This window comes from Equus caballus, chromosome 31 (assembly GCF_041296265.1).
Source record: "Equus caballus isolate H_3958 breed thoroughbred chromosome 31, TB-T2T, whole genome shotgun sequence".
Taxonomy (NCBI): Eukaryota; Metazoa; Chordata; class Mammalia; order Perissodactyla; family Equidae; genus Equus; species Equus caballus.
In genome coordinates this window covers 8,562,218-8,584,049 of record NC_091714.1, presented here as the reverse complement: position 1 = coordinate 8,584,049, position 21,832 = coordinate 8,562,218, and the positions used below count along the sequence as shown (strand labels likewise).

At 50.4% G+C, this 21,832-nt stretch overlaps 1 protein-coding gene across 1 annotated transcript; it reads left to right on the top strand.

Annotated features, from left to right (window-relative positions):
• Positions 1-452: 452 nt before the first annotated feature.
• PNLDC1 (PARN like ribonuclease domain containing exonuclease 1) lies at positions 453-18,583 on the top strand. The gene is made up of 19 exons (XM_023632944.2): positions 453-757; positions 1,189-1,246; positions 1,543-1,616; positions 3,121-3,160; positions 3,707-3,830; positions 4,015-4,103; positions 5,937-6,037; positions 7,968-8,044; positions 8,236-8,379; positions 8,915-8,984; positions 10,927-11,012; positions 12,459-12,514; positions 13,699-13,763; positions 14,281-14,334; positions 14,522-14,564; positions 15,975-16,074; positions 16,395-16,570; positions 16,688-16,786; positions 18,325-18,583. The coding sequence occupies exons 1-19, from the start codon at positions 682-684 to the stop codon at positions 18,386-18,388; spliced, it is 1,596 nt and encodes a 531-aa protein (XP_023488712.1). The 5' UTR covers positions 453-681; the 3' UTR covers positions 18,389-18,583.
• Positions 18,584-21,832: the final 3,249 nt, after the last annotated feature.

Genomic DNA, 21,832 nt, shown 5'->3' with positions numbered 1-21,832 from the left:
CAAGGGAGGATATAAAGAAGACTGGAATAGTGGCTTTGGAAATTGTCAAAAACAGCATGCACCTGTAAGTGATGCTGTAAGTAGGAATCTGTTCTGCAAAGAATATGATTGTGCTAGATCAGCTGTGTGCACCAAGGACTCCCAGTTTGATGGGCAATTCTGGAGGCTTTGTGTGGCAAGTTTGATACAAAGTGTTGTGTAGACAGCAATGATGCTGATAAAGTGTGGAACAAGATGGGCTGTCGGGGAGGGATGGGGACAGACCAACATTGGCAATGATGGCGAAGTTGGGAAGTGCCGATTTAGAAAACAGGCCTTGCTTCCTCCATATCCTCCTCGCTGTGCCTCCTTCAGGTGCTGTTTACCGGTCTACTTTGTCTTACCATGCACCTTAACATTCTAGGTCTACATAAATAACCTTCTTATCTTATATAGGGACTGCAAACAAATCAGTGCCAAGCAAGGTCAGTAGGCTCCGACTGCAAAGCCGGAGCCTCAGCATCCCTTCGCCCCAGCGGGCAAGGTGTAAAATCCAGCACCTGCGGGTGGGCGTGCGAGCAGGTGGCCGCGCCCCGGGGCTGGCGGGCGCGGGGGCGGCCGGTTTCCCGCGCGAGCCCTTTAAGGCGGCGGCGCGGCGGAAGCGCGTGGCCGCACCGGGCGCCTCGGCCGAGCGACGTGGCCATGGACGTGGGCGCCGACGAGTTCGAGCAGAGCCTGCCGCTGCTGCAGGAGCTTGTCCTGGGCGCGGACTTCGTGGGTGAGGCGCCGGCATCGCGGGCCCTGTGGCCGGAGCCCCAGGCCCGGTCGAGCCTGGGGCGGGGGTGGCGCGGGTGGGATGGGTGGGGCGGCGGGGCGAGGCCCGGCAGGACGGTCGCCAGGCCGCGGGAGGCTCAAAGGGGGCCCCTCCGAGGGACGGGGACAGTCCTTCCCGGGCCTGGGCCGTGGGACGTTAAGCAGCAATTACCCCTTTGACCCCACTAAGAGCCGGTGGAGCCGGGCGGAAGGAAACGAGGTGGCCTGGCTGGTCCTTGCCGTGGCTGCCTGCGTTTTCCCTTTCTCACCTCCCCTGGGCTCTTGAGCACCAAGAAGGCGAGCCGGATCCGTGTGCCACCTGCAGCATTTACAGCTTGAAGAGCAGTGGCGATGGTCTGCAGCAGGGGACTCTTGTCCTCTTTGCCTCCCCCACAGGTCTGGACATAGAGTTCACCGGCCTTCGTTCCAACCTGTCTCGACCCCAGCAGATCAGGTAAAGCGAAGCTGCCTTGAGCCCAGCTGGACGCCCTCACGGGGGCTGCTCTGCCGAGCATCCTGGCCACCCAGCGTTGCTTTTCAGCAGGCACTCTGTTAGCACGGGCGGGCAGGACAACGTTTTGTATGGGGGCTGGGGCCCTGGCCTTTGTCGCTGAATGCTGGTAGGGTTCCCTCCTTGTTGTAACAAGGGAAAATGCTGCCCCTGGTTGAAAGGTCCTGATCCAGCGTGGAGGGGGTGGCGCCTGGGTGCCGTCTCATTGCCTCTAGGATGAGATGCCTGTTTGTCCACAGTCTTTTTGACTTGCCATCCGAGTGGTATCTAAAGACGCGCCAGAGCGTTCAGCAGTTCACCATCTGCCAGATCGGTGAGTGTAATCTTCAGCTGTTTGTCATCAGTAACTGAAGGAGGTATTTTTATTGTCTTTGTGATTCTTACTCTTAAAACAGCCTTGACACCTTTCAAGGATGTTGGCTGTCATTTTATGTGCCTGTTTGGTTTTGGCCATGTTATGCCTATGGGGCCTAACACTTCGGAACAAGCAGAAACCCAATTTTCCAGTGTTGTTCCTATGCCAGAATAAATCGCCTTAAGGAACCTGTACCATCTTTCAAGGAAACGTGTGTGTGATTTGTGTTTAAAGAAAACTTATACAAACAAGATCATCCTATAAACAATTTGTCCTGCATCTTGTTTTTTTTCACTAATGGGGTTTAGAGATCTTTCTCTATCAACACATACAGATTTCTTCATTTTTAACAGTTGTGTTGTAGTCCAGACTGTGAAGGTACCTGTTGATTCAGTCTCTTAATGATGCATTCTTTGGTTACCCCTATGTGTAATAAAACAAGGTTGCATTGACTCTCTCGATACTTATGTATTACGGTCCTTTTGTGAGTGTGTGTGTTTGATATACTTCTAGCAGTGGAACTGTGGAGTTAAAAGAGGTGTGCATTACAATAGTGGTTTGTGTTGCCAAACTCTTCCTCTCCCTACAAACCATCCACAGAGTTGTGGGACTCTCACTAACAGCCGTGAAGGTGCCTGTCTCCTTCACTCACTCAGGGCGTCGTCAGTCAGTCTTAAATTTTTTGCCCACCTGGTAGAGGGAAAACGATCTAATCATTACTGATTTACATCTGTAATACAAGGTCAACAAACTTTCTGTAAAGGGCTAGACAGTAAATATTTTAGGTTTTGCCGGCCGTGTGGTCTCTGCCACAACTACTCAATTCTGCCGTTAATAGGGAATCAGCCATAGATGATAAGTGAAAGAGCATAGCTGTATTCCAATAAAACTTTCCAAAAACAGGTCGTGAGAGAAATTTTACTGACCCTTGCTTTTCCTATGAATGATGGTGAGTGTGTGTGTGTGTGTGTGTGTGTTTTACTCTCTATCCTTGTCTTTTGCTATTTTTCTATTTTTCCTATTGTAAGACCTCTTTGAAAAATATGGGAAACAGCACTCAGGTATGTTTCTGTTGCTCTCCCCCTACTCTGAAGTCTTTTTCACTTGGGGTGTGGTCTTTTTAGCAGTACAGACACTTTAAAGCCATTAAATATATAAATCTTCATGGTTTTTACTACTTCCTTGGCTTAGTTTTAAAACTACAAAAATGTCACTATTTCTATGTTTGAAGAACCATTCACAGCCACAATTTAGTAATTTCAGTGTGAATTACAGTGGACAGTGCTCATGTTTCGGATCTGTCTCTTTCTGTTTTTTCGTTTGTTTTGTTCAAAGAGGTTATCCTATTCTAAAGCCTACACATTGTCTTTGGATGCAAAATACTGTCTAAAATGTTTTGTTTTTGGAGTTAACCGCTGGTAGCTAATCTTGGTCTTCATTGCCTCCACTGTCTTTCTTCCAGGATTGTCTGTGTTCTCCAGTATTGAAGGAGAGTCAAACAAGTATGTATGAAGACCTTTTGCAAAACACCCGGCTTGTGCCCATTTGTCTTCTCCACCTGCTTCCTTCCGAATTCTGCTTCAGGCTCCAAATTCTGACCCCCTTGGCCCTGGCTATTCCCTATGCTCTCCTGCTTCTGTGCCCTTCCACTGCTGCCCTCCGGCCCAGATTCCTGCTTGTCCTTGAAGTCTCTCTCAAAGCAGCACCTTTTCGGGGGCCTTCCCCGACACCCCTGCCCTGAATCTTAGGTGTCTTTTCCCCATTTCTGTTGTTGCCTTCGGGGTGGCAGTTAACACAGTGCTACAGTGAGGGTGCCGTATCTCCCAGACACCGACAGGCAGGCTCCTGGGCTCAGGATGGGGGGTAGGCTCTGCTCCCGAGGGCGGGATCTTTGCCTTTCTTCGTTGCCCCCGGTGCCAATCATGGTACAGGAAACGCCGACGTTCACATCCTCCTACAGTGAAAGGAGGAGCCCACGCTGAAGTCTGCTGTATGAGCCAGAGTTTTAAAAACGATTTTGGCTTTTTCTGGTTATCTTTTTTTAATAGGTATGTAGCCCATTCATGTAACTTCTTTCTCTTCCCTACAACGTTTGGGATTTTGGATTCGGAATTCTCTTTCCAGGCTTCCAGTGTTCAGTTTTTGAATCAGTACGGCTTCGACTACAACAAGGTACAGCATCGGAGCGGGGAAGCGGGGAGGTCTGAGAGCTCATCTGGTCCCTCTGGTCTGAGTCCTCTTTCCTGTCCCTTTCCTCCTTGTCCACGTGAAACCAGACAAGGAAGATTTCTTTTCACTCTGCTACCCAGCACAGAGGATGCCTCTGACTAGTCTTCTTGTCTGTTCCCGTCTTTAGTTTCTCAAAAACGGAATCCCGTATATGAATGAAGAACAGGAGAAGAAAATTAAACACAACATCCTCACTGGGAACTGGAGCGTTCACAGGTGAGGCCTATAGCTCTGGGGACTTTGCAGGTTTCTCTGTCACTGGTGTTTTTCTGCGTTTCCCATGGGTAGGCGTGCTGTCTCCAGAGCATGGTGACCTCATGCTGTTACCTTCAGCTGGGGTGGCTGAGCGCATGCACGGTGACCTCATGCCGTCAGCTTCAGCTGGGGTGGCTTCCGTGGCATGCGCTCAGCCCAGGGCAGTAGCTCGAAGTGCTGGTGATTCCATTCCTGTGACTGAGCAGAGAAGCCTATCACTGTGTTGAGTGTGATTTTAGTGTTTAAAAGTGGAGGGGAAAAAGGAAAAGGTACTCGAAGCAGGAACTCCACTCCAGTGCTGGAGGAGGAAAATTGCTCTGTTGGACTTATCGTGAGATGTCATGTTGGCTTTCAATGTGATCTTAGGGGTTTTTCAGGGGTGAATCATGGGTAACCATGACCGTGCGGTCACACACCTTGGCTTAGACACATAGCCCCCCATGCTTGATCCTGCTGTGTTCCCCGAGGGCAGGGGCTCTGCCTTTTTTCTCTGCCCTCCAGTGCCTGTCCTCATACTTAAAACCTGGAACTGCTGTAGAGCTGGCGACAGGAGTGATGGAGTGAGTGGCAGTGTTGTGTGGTGGAAGGAGCAGGCCACCCGGTGCCAGGCAGTCCCTGCTGTCAGCTAGTTGCATCGTTTGAACAAGTCATTTAAGCTCTTTGGCCTGTACATTCTTCGGCTTTATCAGGAAGGGGGTTAAATGAGACAGGTTTTAACACTGGAATGTTATAATTATCTGGTCCACATAATTATCTTATGTAATATTGGAGTTGTCTTTGTTTTGTTTCTGTTTTTTGGAGGAAGATTAGCCCTGAGCTAACATCTGCCACCAGTCCTCCTCTTTTTGCTGAGGAAGACTGGCCCTGAGCTAACATCCGTGCCCATCTTTCTCTACTGTATATGTGGGACACCTGCCACAACATGGCTTGATAAGCAGTGCATAGGTCCACATCCGGGACCTGAACTGGCAAACCGTGGGCTGCCAAAGTGGAAGGCATGAACTTAATCATTATGCCACTAGGCTGGCCTTTAAAAATGTAGCTTTTTGTAAGGGAAAAGCAATTTGAATTCTTAATCTTCTGTTATTTTCGAATGTTGGAGAAAAGTCTTTCCTTATCTCAAAATAACATCCTGCTCTTCTGTTTCTAACACGCGAGGAGACACGCTTACCAAGGTGCTGTCTTTTCCTTATTTCACCAGCTGGTGCTTCATCACCTCTGAAAGCTGAGTTCAGAAGCCAGGCCGGCAGTAGTGCTCAGTGTAGGCTAGCTCCTGGTACCTCTTCCCTCAGTGTCCTTGTGAAACAGAAAGGGATGGTGCGTTCCTGTGAGCGTGTGGGAGAATATGGGCCAGGTGTTTGACTTCTTATTACAGAACAAGACTTGGAAAATTACTGGTCTTTTTGGGGTCGCTTTTTTTTTTTTTTTTTTTTTGGAGGAAGATTAGCCCTGAGCTAACTGCTGCCAATCCTCCTCTTTTTGCTGAGGAAGACTGGCCCTGAGCTAACATCAGTGCCCATCTTCCTCCACTTTATATGTGGGATGCCTACCACAGCAGCATGGTTTGCGAAGCGGTGCCATGTCTACACCTGGGATCCAAACCGGCGAACCCCGGGCTGCCGAAGTGGAACGTGCAAACTTAACCACTGTGCCACCGGGCCAGCCCCTGGGGTCCCTTTTCTTGCTTAGATCAGTGTTAAAACTGGTGGCCTCAGAAACCCCTCCCCCGTTACCGTCGTCCTGCGGTTCTGGTGGTGTCCTCTAATGCTTCTACTTTCATGTGCCCATTTCCAGTTCTCCGGATAAAGACCAAATCAAGGTGGTGATTGATGAGGTGACGCGGTGGCTGGACCTGGCAGCCGAAGGTGACTGGATGACTCTCCCTGGTATTGCTGGTAAGCAGAAGGCTGCCCCCCTACCTGGGAGTGTTGGAGGTGATCACTGTCCCCTCCCAGGGGGTGGGGGCATACTGTCTTCTTCCTGTGGATCCTGGGCATTGGCTCAACAGACGTGTGGTCCTTGTGGTTAGATAAAGCTCTGACCTCAATTCGGAAGTTGAAGGCTTTTCAACCTACTTTTAATGTTAAGGCTGAGGAAGCAAAGTTCCATTCAAAGCCATCGTTTTCGTCCCAATCCTGAGTGCCCCACGTACTCCTCTCTTAGTTGCTTTTGTTAATCTCTGGATTGCTCCCCGATGGTGCAAGCTGGCATCACAATGAACATCTCGAGATTAGTGGTTCTCAGCCCTGGTCAGTGGACCCTGGGCATCTCTGGGACCCCTTCCAAGGGATCCACAAGTTCAAAACTATTGTCAGGCTATCACTCAGCTACCACTCGCCATTGTCATTGTGCCATTTGCACTGCCGGTACTGAAGCACTGGTGGGTGAGCCCGCCAGCACCTCAGCACAGATTGCAGGGTAAGGTGGAGGGTCAGCCACGCTGGTAATCGTATTCTTTGTTACCGCTTACGCTCAGTTGAAAGCAGTCCAGTTTTCCTTACGAACCTCCTTGGTGAAGAAGCAGTAATCCTTCATTTTGCTCACTCTCAATCTTCGCTCATCTTTTTAAATATTGATGTGTCAAAATAAGTATGCAAAAATATAAGCATACATAAGACATTGTTGCTGCTGCTGACCGAAGCTGGTGGTGTCTTGAGGAAGAGCGCTTGTGCAAGCTTTTGAGCTGAGAGCTGAATTAGCTGCTTTTTTTTTTTCCTTCGTGGAATAGCATTTTTACCTGAAGGAACTGACTGTGGTTATTTCATCTTGGGTGTTTTCAATCTTTTCCAAGTGAAAAACGTAAGCCTGTCACTTCAAGGAGTGTAACTCAGTGTTTGCTAGTGATCAAATTCCAGCTTTCAGTCGCAGACTGGAATTTTGGAAAACTTGTGTCTGCCACCATAAGCTTGACAGCTTCCCAATGCTGAGACCTTTCTGCTGACATCAGTGGCCACATTTCCTAGTGTCTTTTGTTGGTGTTGTCTAATGAAACGTGTGAGCATTTGGATGATTGCTTAGCCCAGCAAACCAGTGTTTTCCAAAAAACCGAGGCATGGTGTTACAAAATCACAGGCAAAAGATCCATTCGAAGGGGGAAGGTAGTCCAGTGGACTTTACTGTGCTGGTACAAGAAAGCTCATTAACAACGGTTTCCGATCCCACGTTGCAACTAACCTTTAAGAAACTACCACTCGTTGAATTTCGGCATAGTCTTGAAGAAAGCTATCCAGAATCATCTGATAAGGCTAGTAATTCTTTTCTCCTTTCCATCTGCCTATCTGTTTGACTGTGGATTTTTTCCTGTGCTTCAACAACAAAATATCACAACAGATTCAATGCAGAAGCGGTTATCCGATCCCAACCAGACATTAAAGAGATTTGCAAAAATGTAAAACAGTGTCACTCTTCTCACTGAAGTTTTCTGTTTTGGAAAATAGTTACTTTTCATAAATGTTATTTTAAACATGTTTTGGTAAAAATGTTAATGTATAATGAGTTTATTTTAAAAGAGACTTTTACAAGTTTTAATTTATGGTTTTAATTTCTAACATGGACATCAAGAGCTATAACCCACACAAAAAAAGTCTCTTGGGGGACCTCAATTTAAGAGTGGCCCCCGAGGTCAAAAACTTAAGAGAATGCTGCCCTAGATCATGCCATGACAGGCCATACCATCCCTGTCACATGGCCTTGAGGGCTTAGTCTCACCCAAGAGCCGCTTTCCCATTTGGTTCATCCATCTCTTGGGCTTCTCTTGAGGGGAAGGTGGACTGCCACTCCAGGGTCTCGGTGGTCCCATGCAAGCCCTGTTTCTCCTTGCTGCAGGCTTCCAGGCCTTTGAGGTCCAGCTGGTGCTGAGGCAGGCCCTCCCCGACATCTGGACGGTGCTCAGAGACCAAGGGGTGAGTTCTCCCCTGGGATGGGGCATCCTCAGCAGCTCCATCATTTCTCCCGCGTTCACCTGAATCTGGCCTCTGTGAATGGCTTCTCTGTCTCCTTCCTACCCTCCTTCCCTCTCGACATGAAGAATGACTTCTCGGCTTCATCCCAGGAGCCCAGGGTTCAGGGAGCCTGTCTCTACTTCTCGTTTCAGGTGGTAGTGAAGAAAGTGAGTAAACAGCATCGCTGGTACCTTGAGAACACGTCTGGGGATCGAGAGAGCTGTTGGAAGGAGAAGATTCTTCTCTCTGCCAGGGGTTTCTCTGTGTTTTTCCAGATGCTGGTGAAAGCCCAGAAGGTACGAGAAAATCTCTGTCTTCTTGGTCTTTAGCAGTCGTTTGTCTTTCTGGCCACAGATACTGATGGCCCCTTCCAGAGTGTAAGACGATGCCTTAAAATAAGTGATGCCTTGTTGACAACGGGCTTTGTGGCTCTAACCTGACTTTCACCAAATCCTGATAGATTAGCCTGGAGAAAGACCATCCGTCTGAATCGTTACTGTTTCCTTGCTCCTTCAGGCACACGGGCACTTCAGTACTAGTTGACCTGAAATTCCTGGGGGAGAACGTGTATTTGCTTCAGTGTTGAGAGTCCCAGGGTGGGCCCGGCCTCAAGGCCCTCCTGCTCTGCTCACTGCTTGTCTTCTTCGTTGGCCTTTCAGCAGTTGGGCTGCTGTCATCGGGGAGGAACGAGGGCTGGGGTGGAGTTACCGCGGCATCAGAATTGCGGTGGCTCTAAAGCTGCAGGCTTGGCGAGAGCCTGCTCCGGGTCAATGGTGTCTGTTCTTAGTTTTAAAAACTCATTTCTCTCACCTGTCGGTTTCCTCCAAGTAGCCCTTAGTGGGACATAATATGATGATGGATCTGCTGCATCTGCATGAGAAGTTCTTCAGACCCCTCCCAGGTAGGGCCAGCCCCGCCCTCTCCTTCCTCTGACCTCGGTTTGCCATCTGGCAGGGGGATTGCTCCAGGGTCGTGCTCCCGGGGTGTCCCCTCCATGTACACCCCTCCCCAGGGTCTGCATGTTTCCGGACAGATCAGGAAGCTCTGTGCCTGTTATCATTTTCCAGGAGTGGAAGATCAGGGGACTTTCTCAGGGAGAAAAACTTAAACAGTTGCATTGATACCCCTCCCCCATTGTAGAAGTTGTTTGGTTTCATTGTATAAAACTTAGCAAAATCAGAAATGTGGGCAGGAGACAAGCCTTCTTTAACCCAGCCATAATCAGCAGCACTTTTTGCTTTTCCTCTGTTGTGTTTACGTCTTCGAATACACTATGTTTCGTTTTTGGTTTTTTGGGGTTTTTTTTTTGCTGAGGAAGATTGGCCCTGAGCTAACATCTGTTACCTATCTTCCTCTTTTTGCTTGAGGAAGATTGTTTCTGAGCTAACATCTGTGCCAGTCTTCCTCTATTTTGTATGTGAGATGTCACCACAGCTTGGCTTAATTAGCAGTGTGTAGGTCCGTGCCTGGGGTCCAAACTTGCAAACCCTGGGCAGCTGAAGCTGAGCTCACAAACTTAGCCGTTACACCACGAGGCTGGCCCCAGTGTTTCATTTTACATGTGGGCTTTTTTTCACTTACTGAAAGCACTTATTTATGTCATTAACCTAACATCATTCTAAGGGCCGTGTGGCCTTGTCTTATGGCTGTACCGTCTTTCCCATGACTTGCCGTTGTTGGATGTCCAGCAGTGTCATGTAGCAGTTCAGAGCATGGACCGGAAAGCCATGCTTGGGTCCTCCTTCCTCTCCTTGTTATACGTGTGATCACAAGCAAGTTCCTTTAACATACCTATTCTCATTTTCCGTGCCTGTAAAATGGGAGGTCATGGTACCAATAATGTGGAGTTGTTTGAGGATTAAATGAACTAATGTACAGAGAACACTAGTCTAGACTAAAAGGGGTGAGAAGGTTCTGGAGAGATTTCCCCAAGAGATGAATTGATAAAACCTTAGTTTGAGCATATTGAGAGAACTGGGGGAGAATTAGAGGTCAAAGTAATAGTAATCACTCACCAAAAAACTGAAAAAACAGCAAAGCAAAAATTGCTGGGAGAACAAAAGCTGTGCAAGAAGGAAGGTCATTGGAGGACACGGCAGAGCCCTTCCTTGGTGAGTGACGTGCAGGTGGCTGTAACAATGAGGTGGAAGGAGAGAGGTGATTATCATCTTACCTGGGAGGAGTCAAGAGTTAAATGCCTAAAACTGGGGAAATCACCAGCAACATAAAGATACTGTTTAGAGAAATGGGATTAAACACCAAAAAAAAAAAAAACCCACCTGAAAGTAGTTGCCTTTGGGGAGTAGGAAGTGGGAGGCTGGTGAGAAGAGGATTACAGGGGTTTTTTTTTGGTTGGTTGATTGGTTTTGCAATAAACCTCTTTAAACTACATGCAGGCATAATTTTGATAAACATCCCAATTAATAGTTCCCATTTTTTTCCCTTGTCAGAGGTCTTTACTTTCATTATAGTGATATTTAGTTGATTTTTCTTAGATTTTTCTCTGAGCAGTCGTTTACAAGTGACTTCATATCTCCCATTCCAGTAATACCTCTTTCTCCTTTTTCTATCAGCTAGCGCTTTGCAAACTACATTAACTAATATTGGCAGTAGTGTCCTCAATTTGATGAGACCCCATTTGGCTTTTACTGTTACAAATGGTGATGGCAGGATGGTTTGAGACTTAGAAGTCCTCAATGGTTAGGAGTAGGGATGTTTTCAATTCCCATTTTATTTTGTTTGCTTTGTTGGTTAACCAGTTTTGGTCACAAGCTGGGTTGGAGAACTTTCCTTCCCGTTTTTACCAACAAACTCACTTCTGACGCTCTGGGTTTTCCCTGCAGAAAGCTACGAGCAGTTTAAGCTGAACGTCCACAACCTGTTTCCTGTTCTCATTGATACCAAGAACGTGACGAAGGATATCTGGAAGGTACTGTGGATATCACTTTGGGTTAAGACATGCTTTATCTGTCCCAGCGACACTTAGCTTTCTCTCTCTCTCAAAAAAATTCTTCCTTGAACCCTTTTCTCATGTTTTACAACCAGCATCTGTTGTTTCCTTAGCACCCCTGGGGCACCATATCAGCTCATATGTGATTTTTTTTTTTCTCTTTTCCTCGTTCAAGTTCCCATGTTTTGACGTATTTGTGTGTAGTTCGTGTCTTTATGTAGATGGGACAACAGAAAACTTGTCTCACAGCTTGATACATACCTAGTAAATGTTTACAGCGTCAGGGTTAGGGCGGGGGGTGAGAGTAGGGGGTGGGGTCCCCTCTTGACAAACCTTGAAAACATTTCTCCTGAACCTTAAAGTCATGGGGTTTCAACCCAGACAGCATATCAGAGTCACCTGGGAAGCTAAATACTGAGCCCTGGGCTCCCCCCGGCAGCGTCTCCTCTGGTTAAGGGGCCACAGGTGGTATTTCTAAAGCTCCCAGTGACTTCTGTTGTACACGACACATGGAGAAGAGAAGCAGCCAACTGGTTTAAATGCTGCTTAGAAGTTAAACTGAAGAACAGAAAGAGGCGTCGGATCAATGTTTTAAAGGCTTAAGCTGATCACTCAGAGTTAATTATAGTCGTGTGCCGCTTAGCAAGGGGGATCTGTTCTGAGAAGCACGTCATTAGGTGATTTTTGTCACTGTGCAACCATCACAGTGAACTTACACGACTTATACAGCCTGCTACACACCAGGCTCTATGGGACGGATCTTATGGGACCACCGTCAGCTCTGTGGCCTGTCAATGACTGATGCTGTTATGCAGTGCGTGACTGTATTCGAGAAGGGAGCACAGAAGTGGGACTGGGTTACTTGGTGCGTCTTTGTCCAGAGACGCCTTTATTGTTGTACTTCACATGTTTCTCGCTCTGATGGCATCCTGTGATGCTGCTGGTCTCCATGAGTCCTCAGATGGAGCGGAAGGACCCGGTGCTGATCCAGGGGACCAGTGTGTGCTCCTTCCCTCACAGGACGAGACAAGCTCTAAGACTCCGTGACCTGGGATTGCCCAAGGCCCTTGGGTCCTTAGGATGCTTGGCCACTTGCAGATGTGTCCTGGGCCACAGTCTGGTACCATGGAGTCCCTGTATTTCCAAAACCCTTCAAACACTGGCCTTTGAAGGAAGGTGGTATGAGTTGTGTTTGTGGCACTTTTTTCTAGCCTGGGTTATTGGGTCCTTTTTTGGAAACCCAAGGATTCTAGGTACCCTGATGTCATAATTAAGGAATAAGGCTGTATGTTTGAAGAGAAAGGGGAGGTTGTAGGAGTTAGCGTTTTCTAGGTCGTTTTAATGGCCATTTGGTGATACCTGACACAGATAACACACACGACCACAAGTATCTTATTGTCACTGATTTGTTTCCCGTAATTATAGGAACTGAATTTCCCAAGGGTTTCAAATCTCTCCGAAGTGTATGAAGTCCTCAACAGGTAAGGCAGGCATCGCTTTGGTGCTGCTTATGGAGCAGGGCTTCTCAGTCAGGGCAATTTCACTCCGCAGGACACATTTTGGTTTCTTTGGATCTGTTTCTGATTGCTGGAGTGATAGCCACCACGGGAGCAGGGTCTTATTCTTTCAGACCCTGAGGTTTCTCGTGGGCCTCCAGCAGTCCACTGCACATTTGCATGAATGAGTGATCCTGATGTCTCAGTCAGTCCTTGACCTTCCTGTAGGAAGAGCAGCTCCTGCTTCCCTCATAGGCTGGGACCGTGTACCGAGCCGCCCGCATCTTCTAGGTGGCCGAGTCCTGTCAGTTTTACTCCCTAAATATACTTAAAATTGGTTCTTTCTCTGCACCCCCATGATCATTGCCTTCATCCAGGCCTTAAGTTTTCATGCCAGTGATTGTGGGAGCCCCTACCTGGTACCCTGGTGGCTTGTCCCGCCTCATTTCCCTACTGCCCCTTAAGGGGTCTTTTAAAATGGGAACTGCCTGGGCCACTTGTCTGGTCAGTCTTCCTGGTGTTCCTGAAGCCCCCACATGTCACACGAGCTCTTTCATCGGCCCCTGCCCTTCACATGGGGGCTTCAGCCACATGTCGCTTCTCAGAAGCACCGGGTCAGCCTTGCTCGCTGTCCCTCACTGTCTTTGCGTGCTCTACTTTCAGCTTGAAATGCCTGACACCACCCCATGTGATGTCAGCCAAGTGAGTTCTGTGGTTCAGGACTCGCCTGTAGTGCCACCTCCTCCGGGAAGCCTTCCCTCCCAAATGCCTGCAGCCTGTATCCGGGAGTGCACTGCTCACGCCTCGGGCATTGCGTGTCTAGGATGCAGGCGTGAGCATCTCTGTGTTCGTCCTTCAGGCCCCTGGACAGCAGGCTCCGAGGTCAGAGCCGGCATTGAGTTTATCCTGGTCCCAAGGCTCAGGTTCAGCGTTTGATAGATGTTCGAAATGGCCTGGTTGGAGCTTCTTGCGCTACTGTTCTCTCAGCTGTCCTATGGCCTGGTCACCACGACCTCATATGCCCATGCATAGATCTGGGCTTTTTTTTTTTTTTAAGGGATCGTGGTACTGAGGACATTTTTATTAGTGTTAACTTAAGAGGATGAGGGGAGAATGAGAAGGGAGTGTTTCCCGTGAACGTTCTTTATCCTGTTCCTCTTCTCTGATAGTGACTTGAATCCCAGCAAGAATTCTGGGCCTGTGATTATTCATGCAAGCAAGTGTGAAAAATACGGTACGTCCCCGTGAGCACTCCTGCTCAGCTGGCGGAGCACCAACGTGCCAGAGCCGAGGCCTGGGCTCCCCGTGTGGCAGGTGTTGGGAGGGGACCGTGGGGGTTTCCTCCATCATCTTCCTGTGCCGTGCTCCGTGTACCCCCTCCCTCAAAAGGGGTAATCCCAGCGTGTGTTGGCGGTCCCGGGGGGCCATCTGCTCCCCCTTGACGTGGTGGTCAGGCTGTCGGGAAGCTGTCGGGAAGCTCTCGGCTCTGTGCTCCCTCCTCCTGGGGGTCTCATGCCACCGTGGGGAGGACCGAGTGACGATGGGGTGTGGGTGGGGAGGAGGGAGCACATCTCTGGAGGAATACTTGGTGGCTGTGTGTACACGCAGCCGACGCGGATGTGGAAGCAGGGGCGGGATGGTGGTCTAGGCATGGCCAGAGGGTATGGAGCCAGGTAGGGGGAGAGACTCCTTTCCAGGACTGTGTTCTCATTGCTGCCTGACTCTCTCCTGCTTCTGGAACAATGCTTCAGTTGAGACCAAGTACCCCCACGAAGCAGCATACGACGCCTTCCTCTGCGGCTCAGGTGAGGCTCGCTGTCCTTTGAAAGGAGACTCACATCTTACTCGTGATGACCGCCCCCCATCCCTAGGCTGTCCGTCTTTCTCCAGGCGGGTGTCTCCTAACGGAAATCAAGCATGAGTTTGCGTATTTTGATGAGGCGATCCGCTGGCGCCTCAACGTCTGTTACATTTCCAGCTTCTTTTTTCCAGTTCTCTTGAAAGTGGCACACTTGCTCCTGTGGAGGGTGCATGGGTGAGTGTTCTCTCCTTCCGTCCTGTGATTCCATCTGTGGCCGGGATCTGTCAGGTCCTTGCTGTAAGCCCAGACCTCTGGGCGCCTGCGGCTCTCCCAAAGAAGGGGGGATGCAGAGTGTCGGTGTGTAAAGATGGTCCCTGATGGGGCCGCAGCCTCCTTCCCGCCCCTGCCTGGACCCTGTGCTGGTCCTGGCCCCTTAGCACTGGGAGAACTCACGTGTCAGGAGGCTGAGGCAGTGGAGTCAGGCTTAGGTTCCACCACCCGCTTCCATGCTGTGTTACCACTTGTTTTCTCGTAACCACGTAAATAACAGCGGGGTAGGAGGATAAAGCGTTCAGATGGACAAATGATGCATCCTCGGGGTCCTCAGTCAGGCTGGGGAGAAGCGTAGTGACTTGGAATAAGGCACACAGGGGCGGATTCTTAGAACCCCACATTGGAATCTTGAATGCACTGCCCCATGGTCCTTGATGCCGACAGCGCTGGGCTCCTGGGCACCAACTCCACACCTGAGATGTGCATTCTGTAGCACCGTTCTTGGTGTACACTTTGTTAAATAGGATTCAGCAAGCCAGGCGAAGGAGCTAATCAGAATTGCAGTGGGTTCTTTGGGGCTGACTTGGAAACGTTTTTGGACTGTAATCTGTTGAATTGGGTACTGCCTATATTTGTCCATTTTGGTACTGGATGTCATGCATGGAAACAGTCTGTGACATGTTGATGTGAGGCTTATAACTTAAATAAGAGGTCTGCCGCCCTGGCTCCATTTTTCCTGTGCTTTGAAGCATTTAAGTGCCCTCTGGGTGGTACACGTGTGCTGGATGGTGAAGGCAGCTGACAGTGGGGGAGCCCCTTAATGCCCCGAGACTGGGCCTTTAAGCCTTTCTTTCTGTTAATCCTCATGATCTAAAAACCCTCTGGGATTTAGAGAAGTTCATAGTGACCCAGACCTGCCTGACTCAGAGGCCTGTGCTTTCTCACAGGCCTGCGCTCAGGTGCGTGGCAGTATCTGGACGGAGGCGGGGCTATGGAAGCGGGGACAGCCATCCAGAATCACGAGTGATGTCCTGTCAAGGGGTGACAGATTGGCCCTTCCTCTGAGCGGTGGCCTCTCACTGATTCTGAGCCTCCTGCTGACATTTCTCAGCGGCGGCGTCTTCAAACTCGCCAACAGAGGTGGCCACCTGGAAGCCCTGCTTTGGCTTGGGCCGTGGAGAGAGCTCTTGGGGATGGGTCAATTGGGGGAAGCACACAGACACAGGCCGCAAGACTTGTGCAGGGAGGGAGGGAGAGTTGTCTGAGGCAGCCGCTGCTGCTGTTCTGTCCCCAGGCCCTGAGCTCTGGCCGGGGACATGTGCATAACCACCTGTGTGTCTGAGTCCTTTGGGGTTTTCTCTGTCCATGTAGTGCCAGTTCCATCCCGGAGCTCTCCTTCCCTCTGTACCTCGATGTGCTGGCCCCTTATGTGAACCAGGTGAATCTTATCCGAGCTGGCGTCCCTAAGATTGTGAGTACCTTCCTTCTGTTCCTTGCTCCTATTCAGAGGCTTGGGCTGGGGAGCAGCTGGGTTCTCTGGGAGATCTCAGAGGGATCCTGACCATAACCAAGATCAGACTTGGAGAGGATGCTCGTGCCCCACTAAGCTTGTTCTTTTTTTCTTATGTCTTCCTGCCAGAACCAATGTGGACTTGCTCGGTCCTTCCTTCTCCCCTGCCTACCTCCACCCCAGACAGAGCCTTTCCTAGTGTCTCTCTCAGAGTTTTCACACTGGTAGGTTGTCAGTAGGAATCGTGGAAAATCTCTGCTGCTCTCCTCCCTGTCTTCTAGAATTTTTCTGGTCCCGATTACCCGAGTATCCGCCCTCCCATCCTCATCCTCCGTGTCAGGAGGTGGCCTGGGCTCAGCGAGCAGCAAGTCTACCGGGAGTTTCAGAATCTCTGCAAATTCGACGTCCGGCGGCTCACGCGGAGCCAGTTCCTGCTGCTGACCAACAAGTTTAAGGAGTAGGTGCCTTGGCTTCCAGCTGTCCCCTCTTCCCTGCAGCCACCCCGCCTCCTTGCGCGCGGCCGCCTTGAGCCGCCTCAGAGCCGCAGGTCTGACCTAAGAACTTGTTTTGGCAGCGCTCGCACCATCTTGAGGGAGTACCGGGGCCACCCTACCCTGCAGGTCTCCCTCTACCGGCACTGGAGACACTCCCCGAGCGTCAACTGCGTGTTACAGTAAGTGACCCGCCCGAGGCTGTCCGTCTGCCCGTCCTGTGCTCCCAGTTTGGTCTGAGTCGAGCACAGGCCACTAGCTGGTGTGTGTTGGAAAGGAGTCGTTGACATGTATGGCAAACTGAACCTGATTCAGTAACACTCAACTATTTATTGAGCATCTGCTGTATTGGGCACTGTCAGAGGGTCTGGGGCTTCGTCTGTAACTAAAAAAAAAAATCCCTGGGGGCTGGCCCAGTGGTGTAGTGGTTAAGTTCACACTCTCTGCTTCAGTAGGCCCGGGGTTCACAGGTTCAGATCCCAGGCATGGACCTAGCACCACTCATCAGGCCACACTGTGGCGGCATCCCACATAAAATAGAGGAAGGTTGGCACAGATGTTAGCTCAGGGCCAATCTTCCTCACCAAAAGAAAAATTTCCAAAAAAATCCCAGCTCTCAGGGCTCCCATTCCAGTGGGAGGTAACAATAAATAGACAGGTGTAGTGGGTGATACATTAGGTGGTAAGTGTTGATTAAAAACGAGCAGGTCAGGAGGTGGAGCTGGGGGACCTGAGGGGAGGTTGCCAGCCAAAGGAGAAGATGGGGGGCCCTCGTTAAAGACCCCAAGGAGGTAAGGGAGTGAGCCAGGCAGAGGGATCGGGGGACAGCGTCCAGGCAGAGGGGCAGCAGGGCAGAGGCCCTCGAGTGGGAGGTGCCTGGTGTGTCGAGGGACAGAGAGAAGGCCCCTGATGGAACAAACGAGCACGGAGACGAGGCTCAAGGAGCAGGCAGGTCCCGCCCGAGTGGAGGGCTGGGGGTCAGGACTGCCGCGGAGACACAGACCGTCCAGGGGTTTCAGCCGAGGAGGGACCACGTGTGCCCTGTCTGTGGTGAGGCCGGCTGTGGAGGCCACAGAGGGCGGGGAGGGGGGGAGTCGGCAAGCCAGCGAGTCAGCAGTCACAGTTCGGTTGTGGCTTGGGCTCCTTGGTGGCAGAGTGGGGGTGGTCAAGGTGGCATCACTGACAGCCTGGAGCAGGCCAGAGTTTCTGGGCCTGGGCAGCGAGAAAGGTGGAGTTGCTATTAATCGGGCTTTATAAAGGTTTTGGCTTGCTTTTTAGGAGCCATGTCAACAGAAAACAGCATTTTTGAAGAAAAACGTCAACTAGGCAGTCCTTTTTCCTTGTGTCAACTTCTGATGTTGATCACTGGGAAATATGACTTGTCTGCGTCCCAGAGCCATTCTAACCCAAAGAGGCAGGAGTTCCATGTTGGCACTGGGAGAACGAGGGAAAGAAAATAACATTGGGGGAACAAAGCCAGGACGATAGGAGGGCGACCCTGTGGGTCAGTGCTTTAGACCTGCCGGGTCACACAGCCTGCTGCATCCGGGCCCGCTGACCCGTGTCATAGGTCACATGCAGCCTGCCCATGCCCAGGCCTGCTGACCCATGTCATAGGTCACACCCAGCCTGCCCACACTCTGGCCGCTGGCCCGTGTCACAAATCACACATGCAGCCTACCCACGCCCGTGCCCACTGACCTGTGTCATTGTCTTTCAGAGTCTGTGGCGTGGTCACCACCTGGGCCCTTCTCGCGTTCCTCCTCGGGAGGCCTGGCCCCTGAACGCAGCAGGCCGCCCACAGCCTCTGTCCTTCTGTCCGTCTCTGCATCTCTCTCCAACGGCCAGCCTGGATTTTGTTTGTGTGAATCCTATTCTACTTGCAGGTGGATCTGTGTGGTCCTTACCAGGACTTTTGTTATGTCTTGAATGTGAAATTCTGTAAATACTGTCAATAATAAAGTTACCATATCCAAGGATTTCTTTGTGGCCTAAGCTTTTCTGTCTATAAATGACACAGGAGAAGTCGCCACCTCTGGGGACCTCAGCTCGTCTTCCGGAGTGCCTTATGAACCGACAGTTAGGATGGGATCTGGACACGAAGTGGACAAAAGGCCACGTCATTTCTTGGAGAGACATTAATGGCTAATTGGCTGGTAGGGATTTAGGCCTGAAAAATAGCCTTTCTAAGTTTAGGAAAGGAGAAAAGGGAAGCTAAATGCGCATGTGCGTTGGTGACGTGTGTTTTGTTTTTTTATAACACATCACATTTTCTTTGTTCACTCCTCCAGCGATGGATGTTGAGGTTGTTTCCGTGTCTTGGCTGTTGTGAACAATGCTGCGATGAACATGGGTGCATATCTCTCTTAGACGAGATAGTGATTTCATGTCCTTTGGATACAGACACAGAAGTGGGCTTGCTGGATCATGTGGCGTTTCTATGTTTAATGTTTTGAGGAACCTGCATCCTGGTTTCCAGAGTGGCTGCACCATTTTACATTCCCACTAACGGTGCATAGAAGTCCCCTTTCTCCACGTCCTCGCCGACACTTATCTCTTGTCTTTTTGATAACAGCCATTCCAGCAGGTGTGAGGTGATATCTCATCGTGGTTTTGATTTGCATTTCCCTGACAATTTGTGATGTTGAGCATCTTTTCATGTACCTCTTGGCCATTTGTTTGTCTTCTTGGAAAAAATATTCAGGTCATTTATCTATTTATTTGGTTTTTTTTGCTAGTGAGTTGTGTAAGAGTTCCTTATATATTTTGGATATTAACCCCTTATTGGATATATAGTTTGCAATTTTCTCCCTTCTGTTGGTTGCTGTATTTTTCATTGGTTCCTTTGCTGCGCAGAAACTTTTTTAGTTTAATGTAGTTTCATTGGCTTATTTTTGCTTTTGTTGCCTGTGCTTTTGGTGTCAATTCCAAAAAACCATTGTCTTGACTTGAGATCAGTCTGAAGGAGGTTTTGCATCGCTGATGTTTTCCGTAAGTAATATAAACCATAAAACATTAATATTCACTTTAGAAACAAAAATAATGACCCATACCACAGGTGTCTACCTTGAAAGCCGAGGTGTGATCACATTGTGTCGTTTCCTCTGCAGCATCCGCACTTCACTTGGCTTCATCGGCAGCTGAACTTGACTGTTCGCTCAGCCTTGAGCCTAAGGATTCAGCGAAGCCTTAAGTTCAGTGGGGAGGTTTTCTCTCTGTAAAAACAGAAGCTTTAGTGGTGGCAGCCATCCAGATGGAGAGTTTGGGAGCTGCCATTCTGGAAGTCTCATCCCTGTCCTGGGGGATGTGAGTGGCACAGTGACCAATGGGATGCTGTCCCTAGGAGATTCGGGGCAGCTTGTGGTCAGACTGGTGACACCAGGTTCTCAGGTGGTGGGGTGGGAGGTTTTACCCGTTTGCCCAAACAGCGTCCTAGTGAGACTGTCTGTATTTTCATTGGGTGTACCTGTATACACTGAGAATTCCTTTTCTTTTCTTTAAAGATTTTATTGTTCCTTTTTTTTCCCCAAAGCCCCCAGTACATAGTTGTATATTTTCTTTTTTTTATTTTTTGAGGAAGATTAGCCCTGAGCTAACTGCTGCTAATCCTCCTCTTTTTGCTGAGGAAGACTGGCCCTGAGCTAACATCCCTGCCCATCTTCCTCTACTTTATATGTGGGACACCTACCACAGCATGGCTTGCCAAGCGGTGCCATGTCTGCTTCTGGGATCCGAACCAGCGAACCCCGGGCAGCTGAAGCAGAACGTGCGCACTTAACTGCTGTACCACCGGGCCAGCCCCTATGTTTTCTTTTTTCACTTGTGGGTCCTTCTAGTTGTGGCATGTGGGACACTGCCTCAGCATGGCCTGATGAGCGGTGCCATGTCCGTGCCCAGGATCTGAACCGGCGAAACCCTGGGCTGCCAAAGCGGAGCAGGCACGAACTTTACCACTCAGCCACAGGGCCAGCCCAAGAATGCCTTTTCTTTAGTGGGCTTTTGGGGCCCAAACACGCTTAGATGAGCCCTGCATTAACAAATCTGAAAAGTGACCACAAACTTCCCAGCTGAGGGCGCTGAGTGCCCGTTTTGACTTCCCGGGCTGGAGCAGGCCCCCAGCACTGCAGGCCGTTCTGTGTGGCTCTGAGTGAGGGAGAGCCTGCAGGGACTTGATCGGACCTTGTTCATTTAACTCTTATCTTTCTCGAGCCCCTGCTGTGTGGGCCTTCAGTGGGGTGTCCGTGCTGTTGGTCACATCTTGCCGCCTGTCGTGGGAACTCCAGCTGACCACATGGCCCCGTACGGCCCACACTGCCTCCCTGGGGGAAGCATGACAGGGCGGTGGCACCGGAAAGCCCATGGCTAAGGCGGGACTCCGTTTACTAAATTCACCATGGGTTCTTTATCTGTGTGCACACTCGGAAGTGCTGAGTGGGGCCAGTGCCCTGCTCCCTGTGTCCCTGGAGGGAGAGCCCTGGGTGCTGGTGGCTGCCGGGTCCCTCGTCTGGCCTTTTTCTGCCCCTGCCTCCTGCCCTCTCATCTGGTCTCGTTCTTCACATCAGCTCTCTTCATGCAGTTCGTTCTCCTGTCATTACATGAAAACACCAAAGCAAAAGACAGAGAAGCTGGGCCCTCTGCCCGTCTCCCCTCACTGCCCCCTCCCTGGTGCCTCTGGCCCCGCTCCCCACGTTCCAGCCATGTTTTCCTTCTCCGTTGACTGGCTCGTAGACCATGCAGCTTGGCCTCCGCCCCCTCCCTGTCCCCCCAAACACCCCTCGAGGCTCCTCTTCTGTCCGTGTTGAAGGGCTGTGCACGGTCAGTGGGCTGGGGTGATGAAGTTTGTTCTCCAGCTGACGTCTCTCTGGGTCAGCTCACCTGTGCCCCAGACTTGGCGGGGGCAGAATGGACCTGTGTCTGCTCCCAGGTGGCCTCCCTCGATGAAGGCAGGCAGTGACTGTCCCTCCAGTTGCCCCCCTGGCAGCTCCAGCTCCCAGAGTTCCCAGCTCACTACCCCAGCTCCAACTGGTCACCCACCCTCGACCTCTCCCTCCACCCAGCCCTCCTTGCCGTCTCGCTACTGCTGCCCTTGTCCCAACCCCCTCACACCGGCTGGGATGAGAGCAGAGCCTTCTGATGGCCCTGCCTGCCGCTTTCTTACCCTTCTCTCCTGTGGTCCTCACAGATGTAAGAGGGACGTAAGGCCCATCTGGTCATCTCTCCTGCCCAAG

Coding starts and splice junctions, on each gene's coding strand:
- PNLDC1 (XM_023632944.2), top strand. CDS start 682: ATGGACGTGGGCGCCGACGAGTTCGAGCAGAGCCTGCCGCTGCTGCAG. Junction 758..1,188: donor CCTGGGCGCGGACTTCGTGG/GTGAGGCGCCGG, acceptor CCTCCCCCACAG/GTCTGGACATAGAGTTCACC. Junction 6,038..7,967: donor GACTCTCCCTGGTATTGCTG/GTAAGCAGAAGG, acceptor TCCTTGCTGCAG/GCTTCCAGGCCTTTGAGGTC.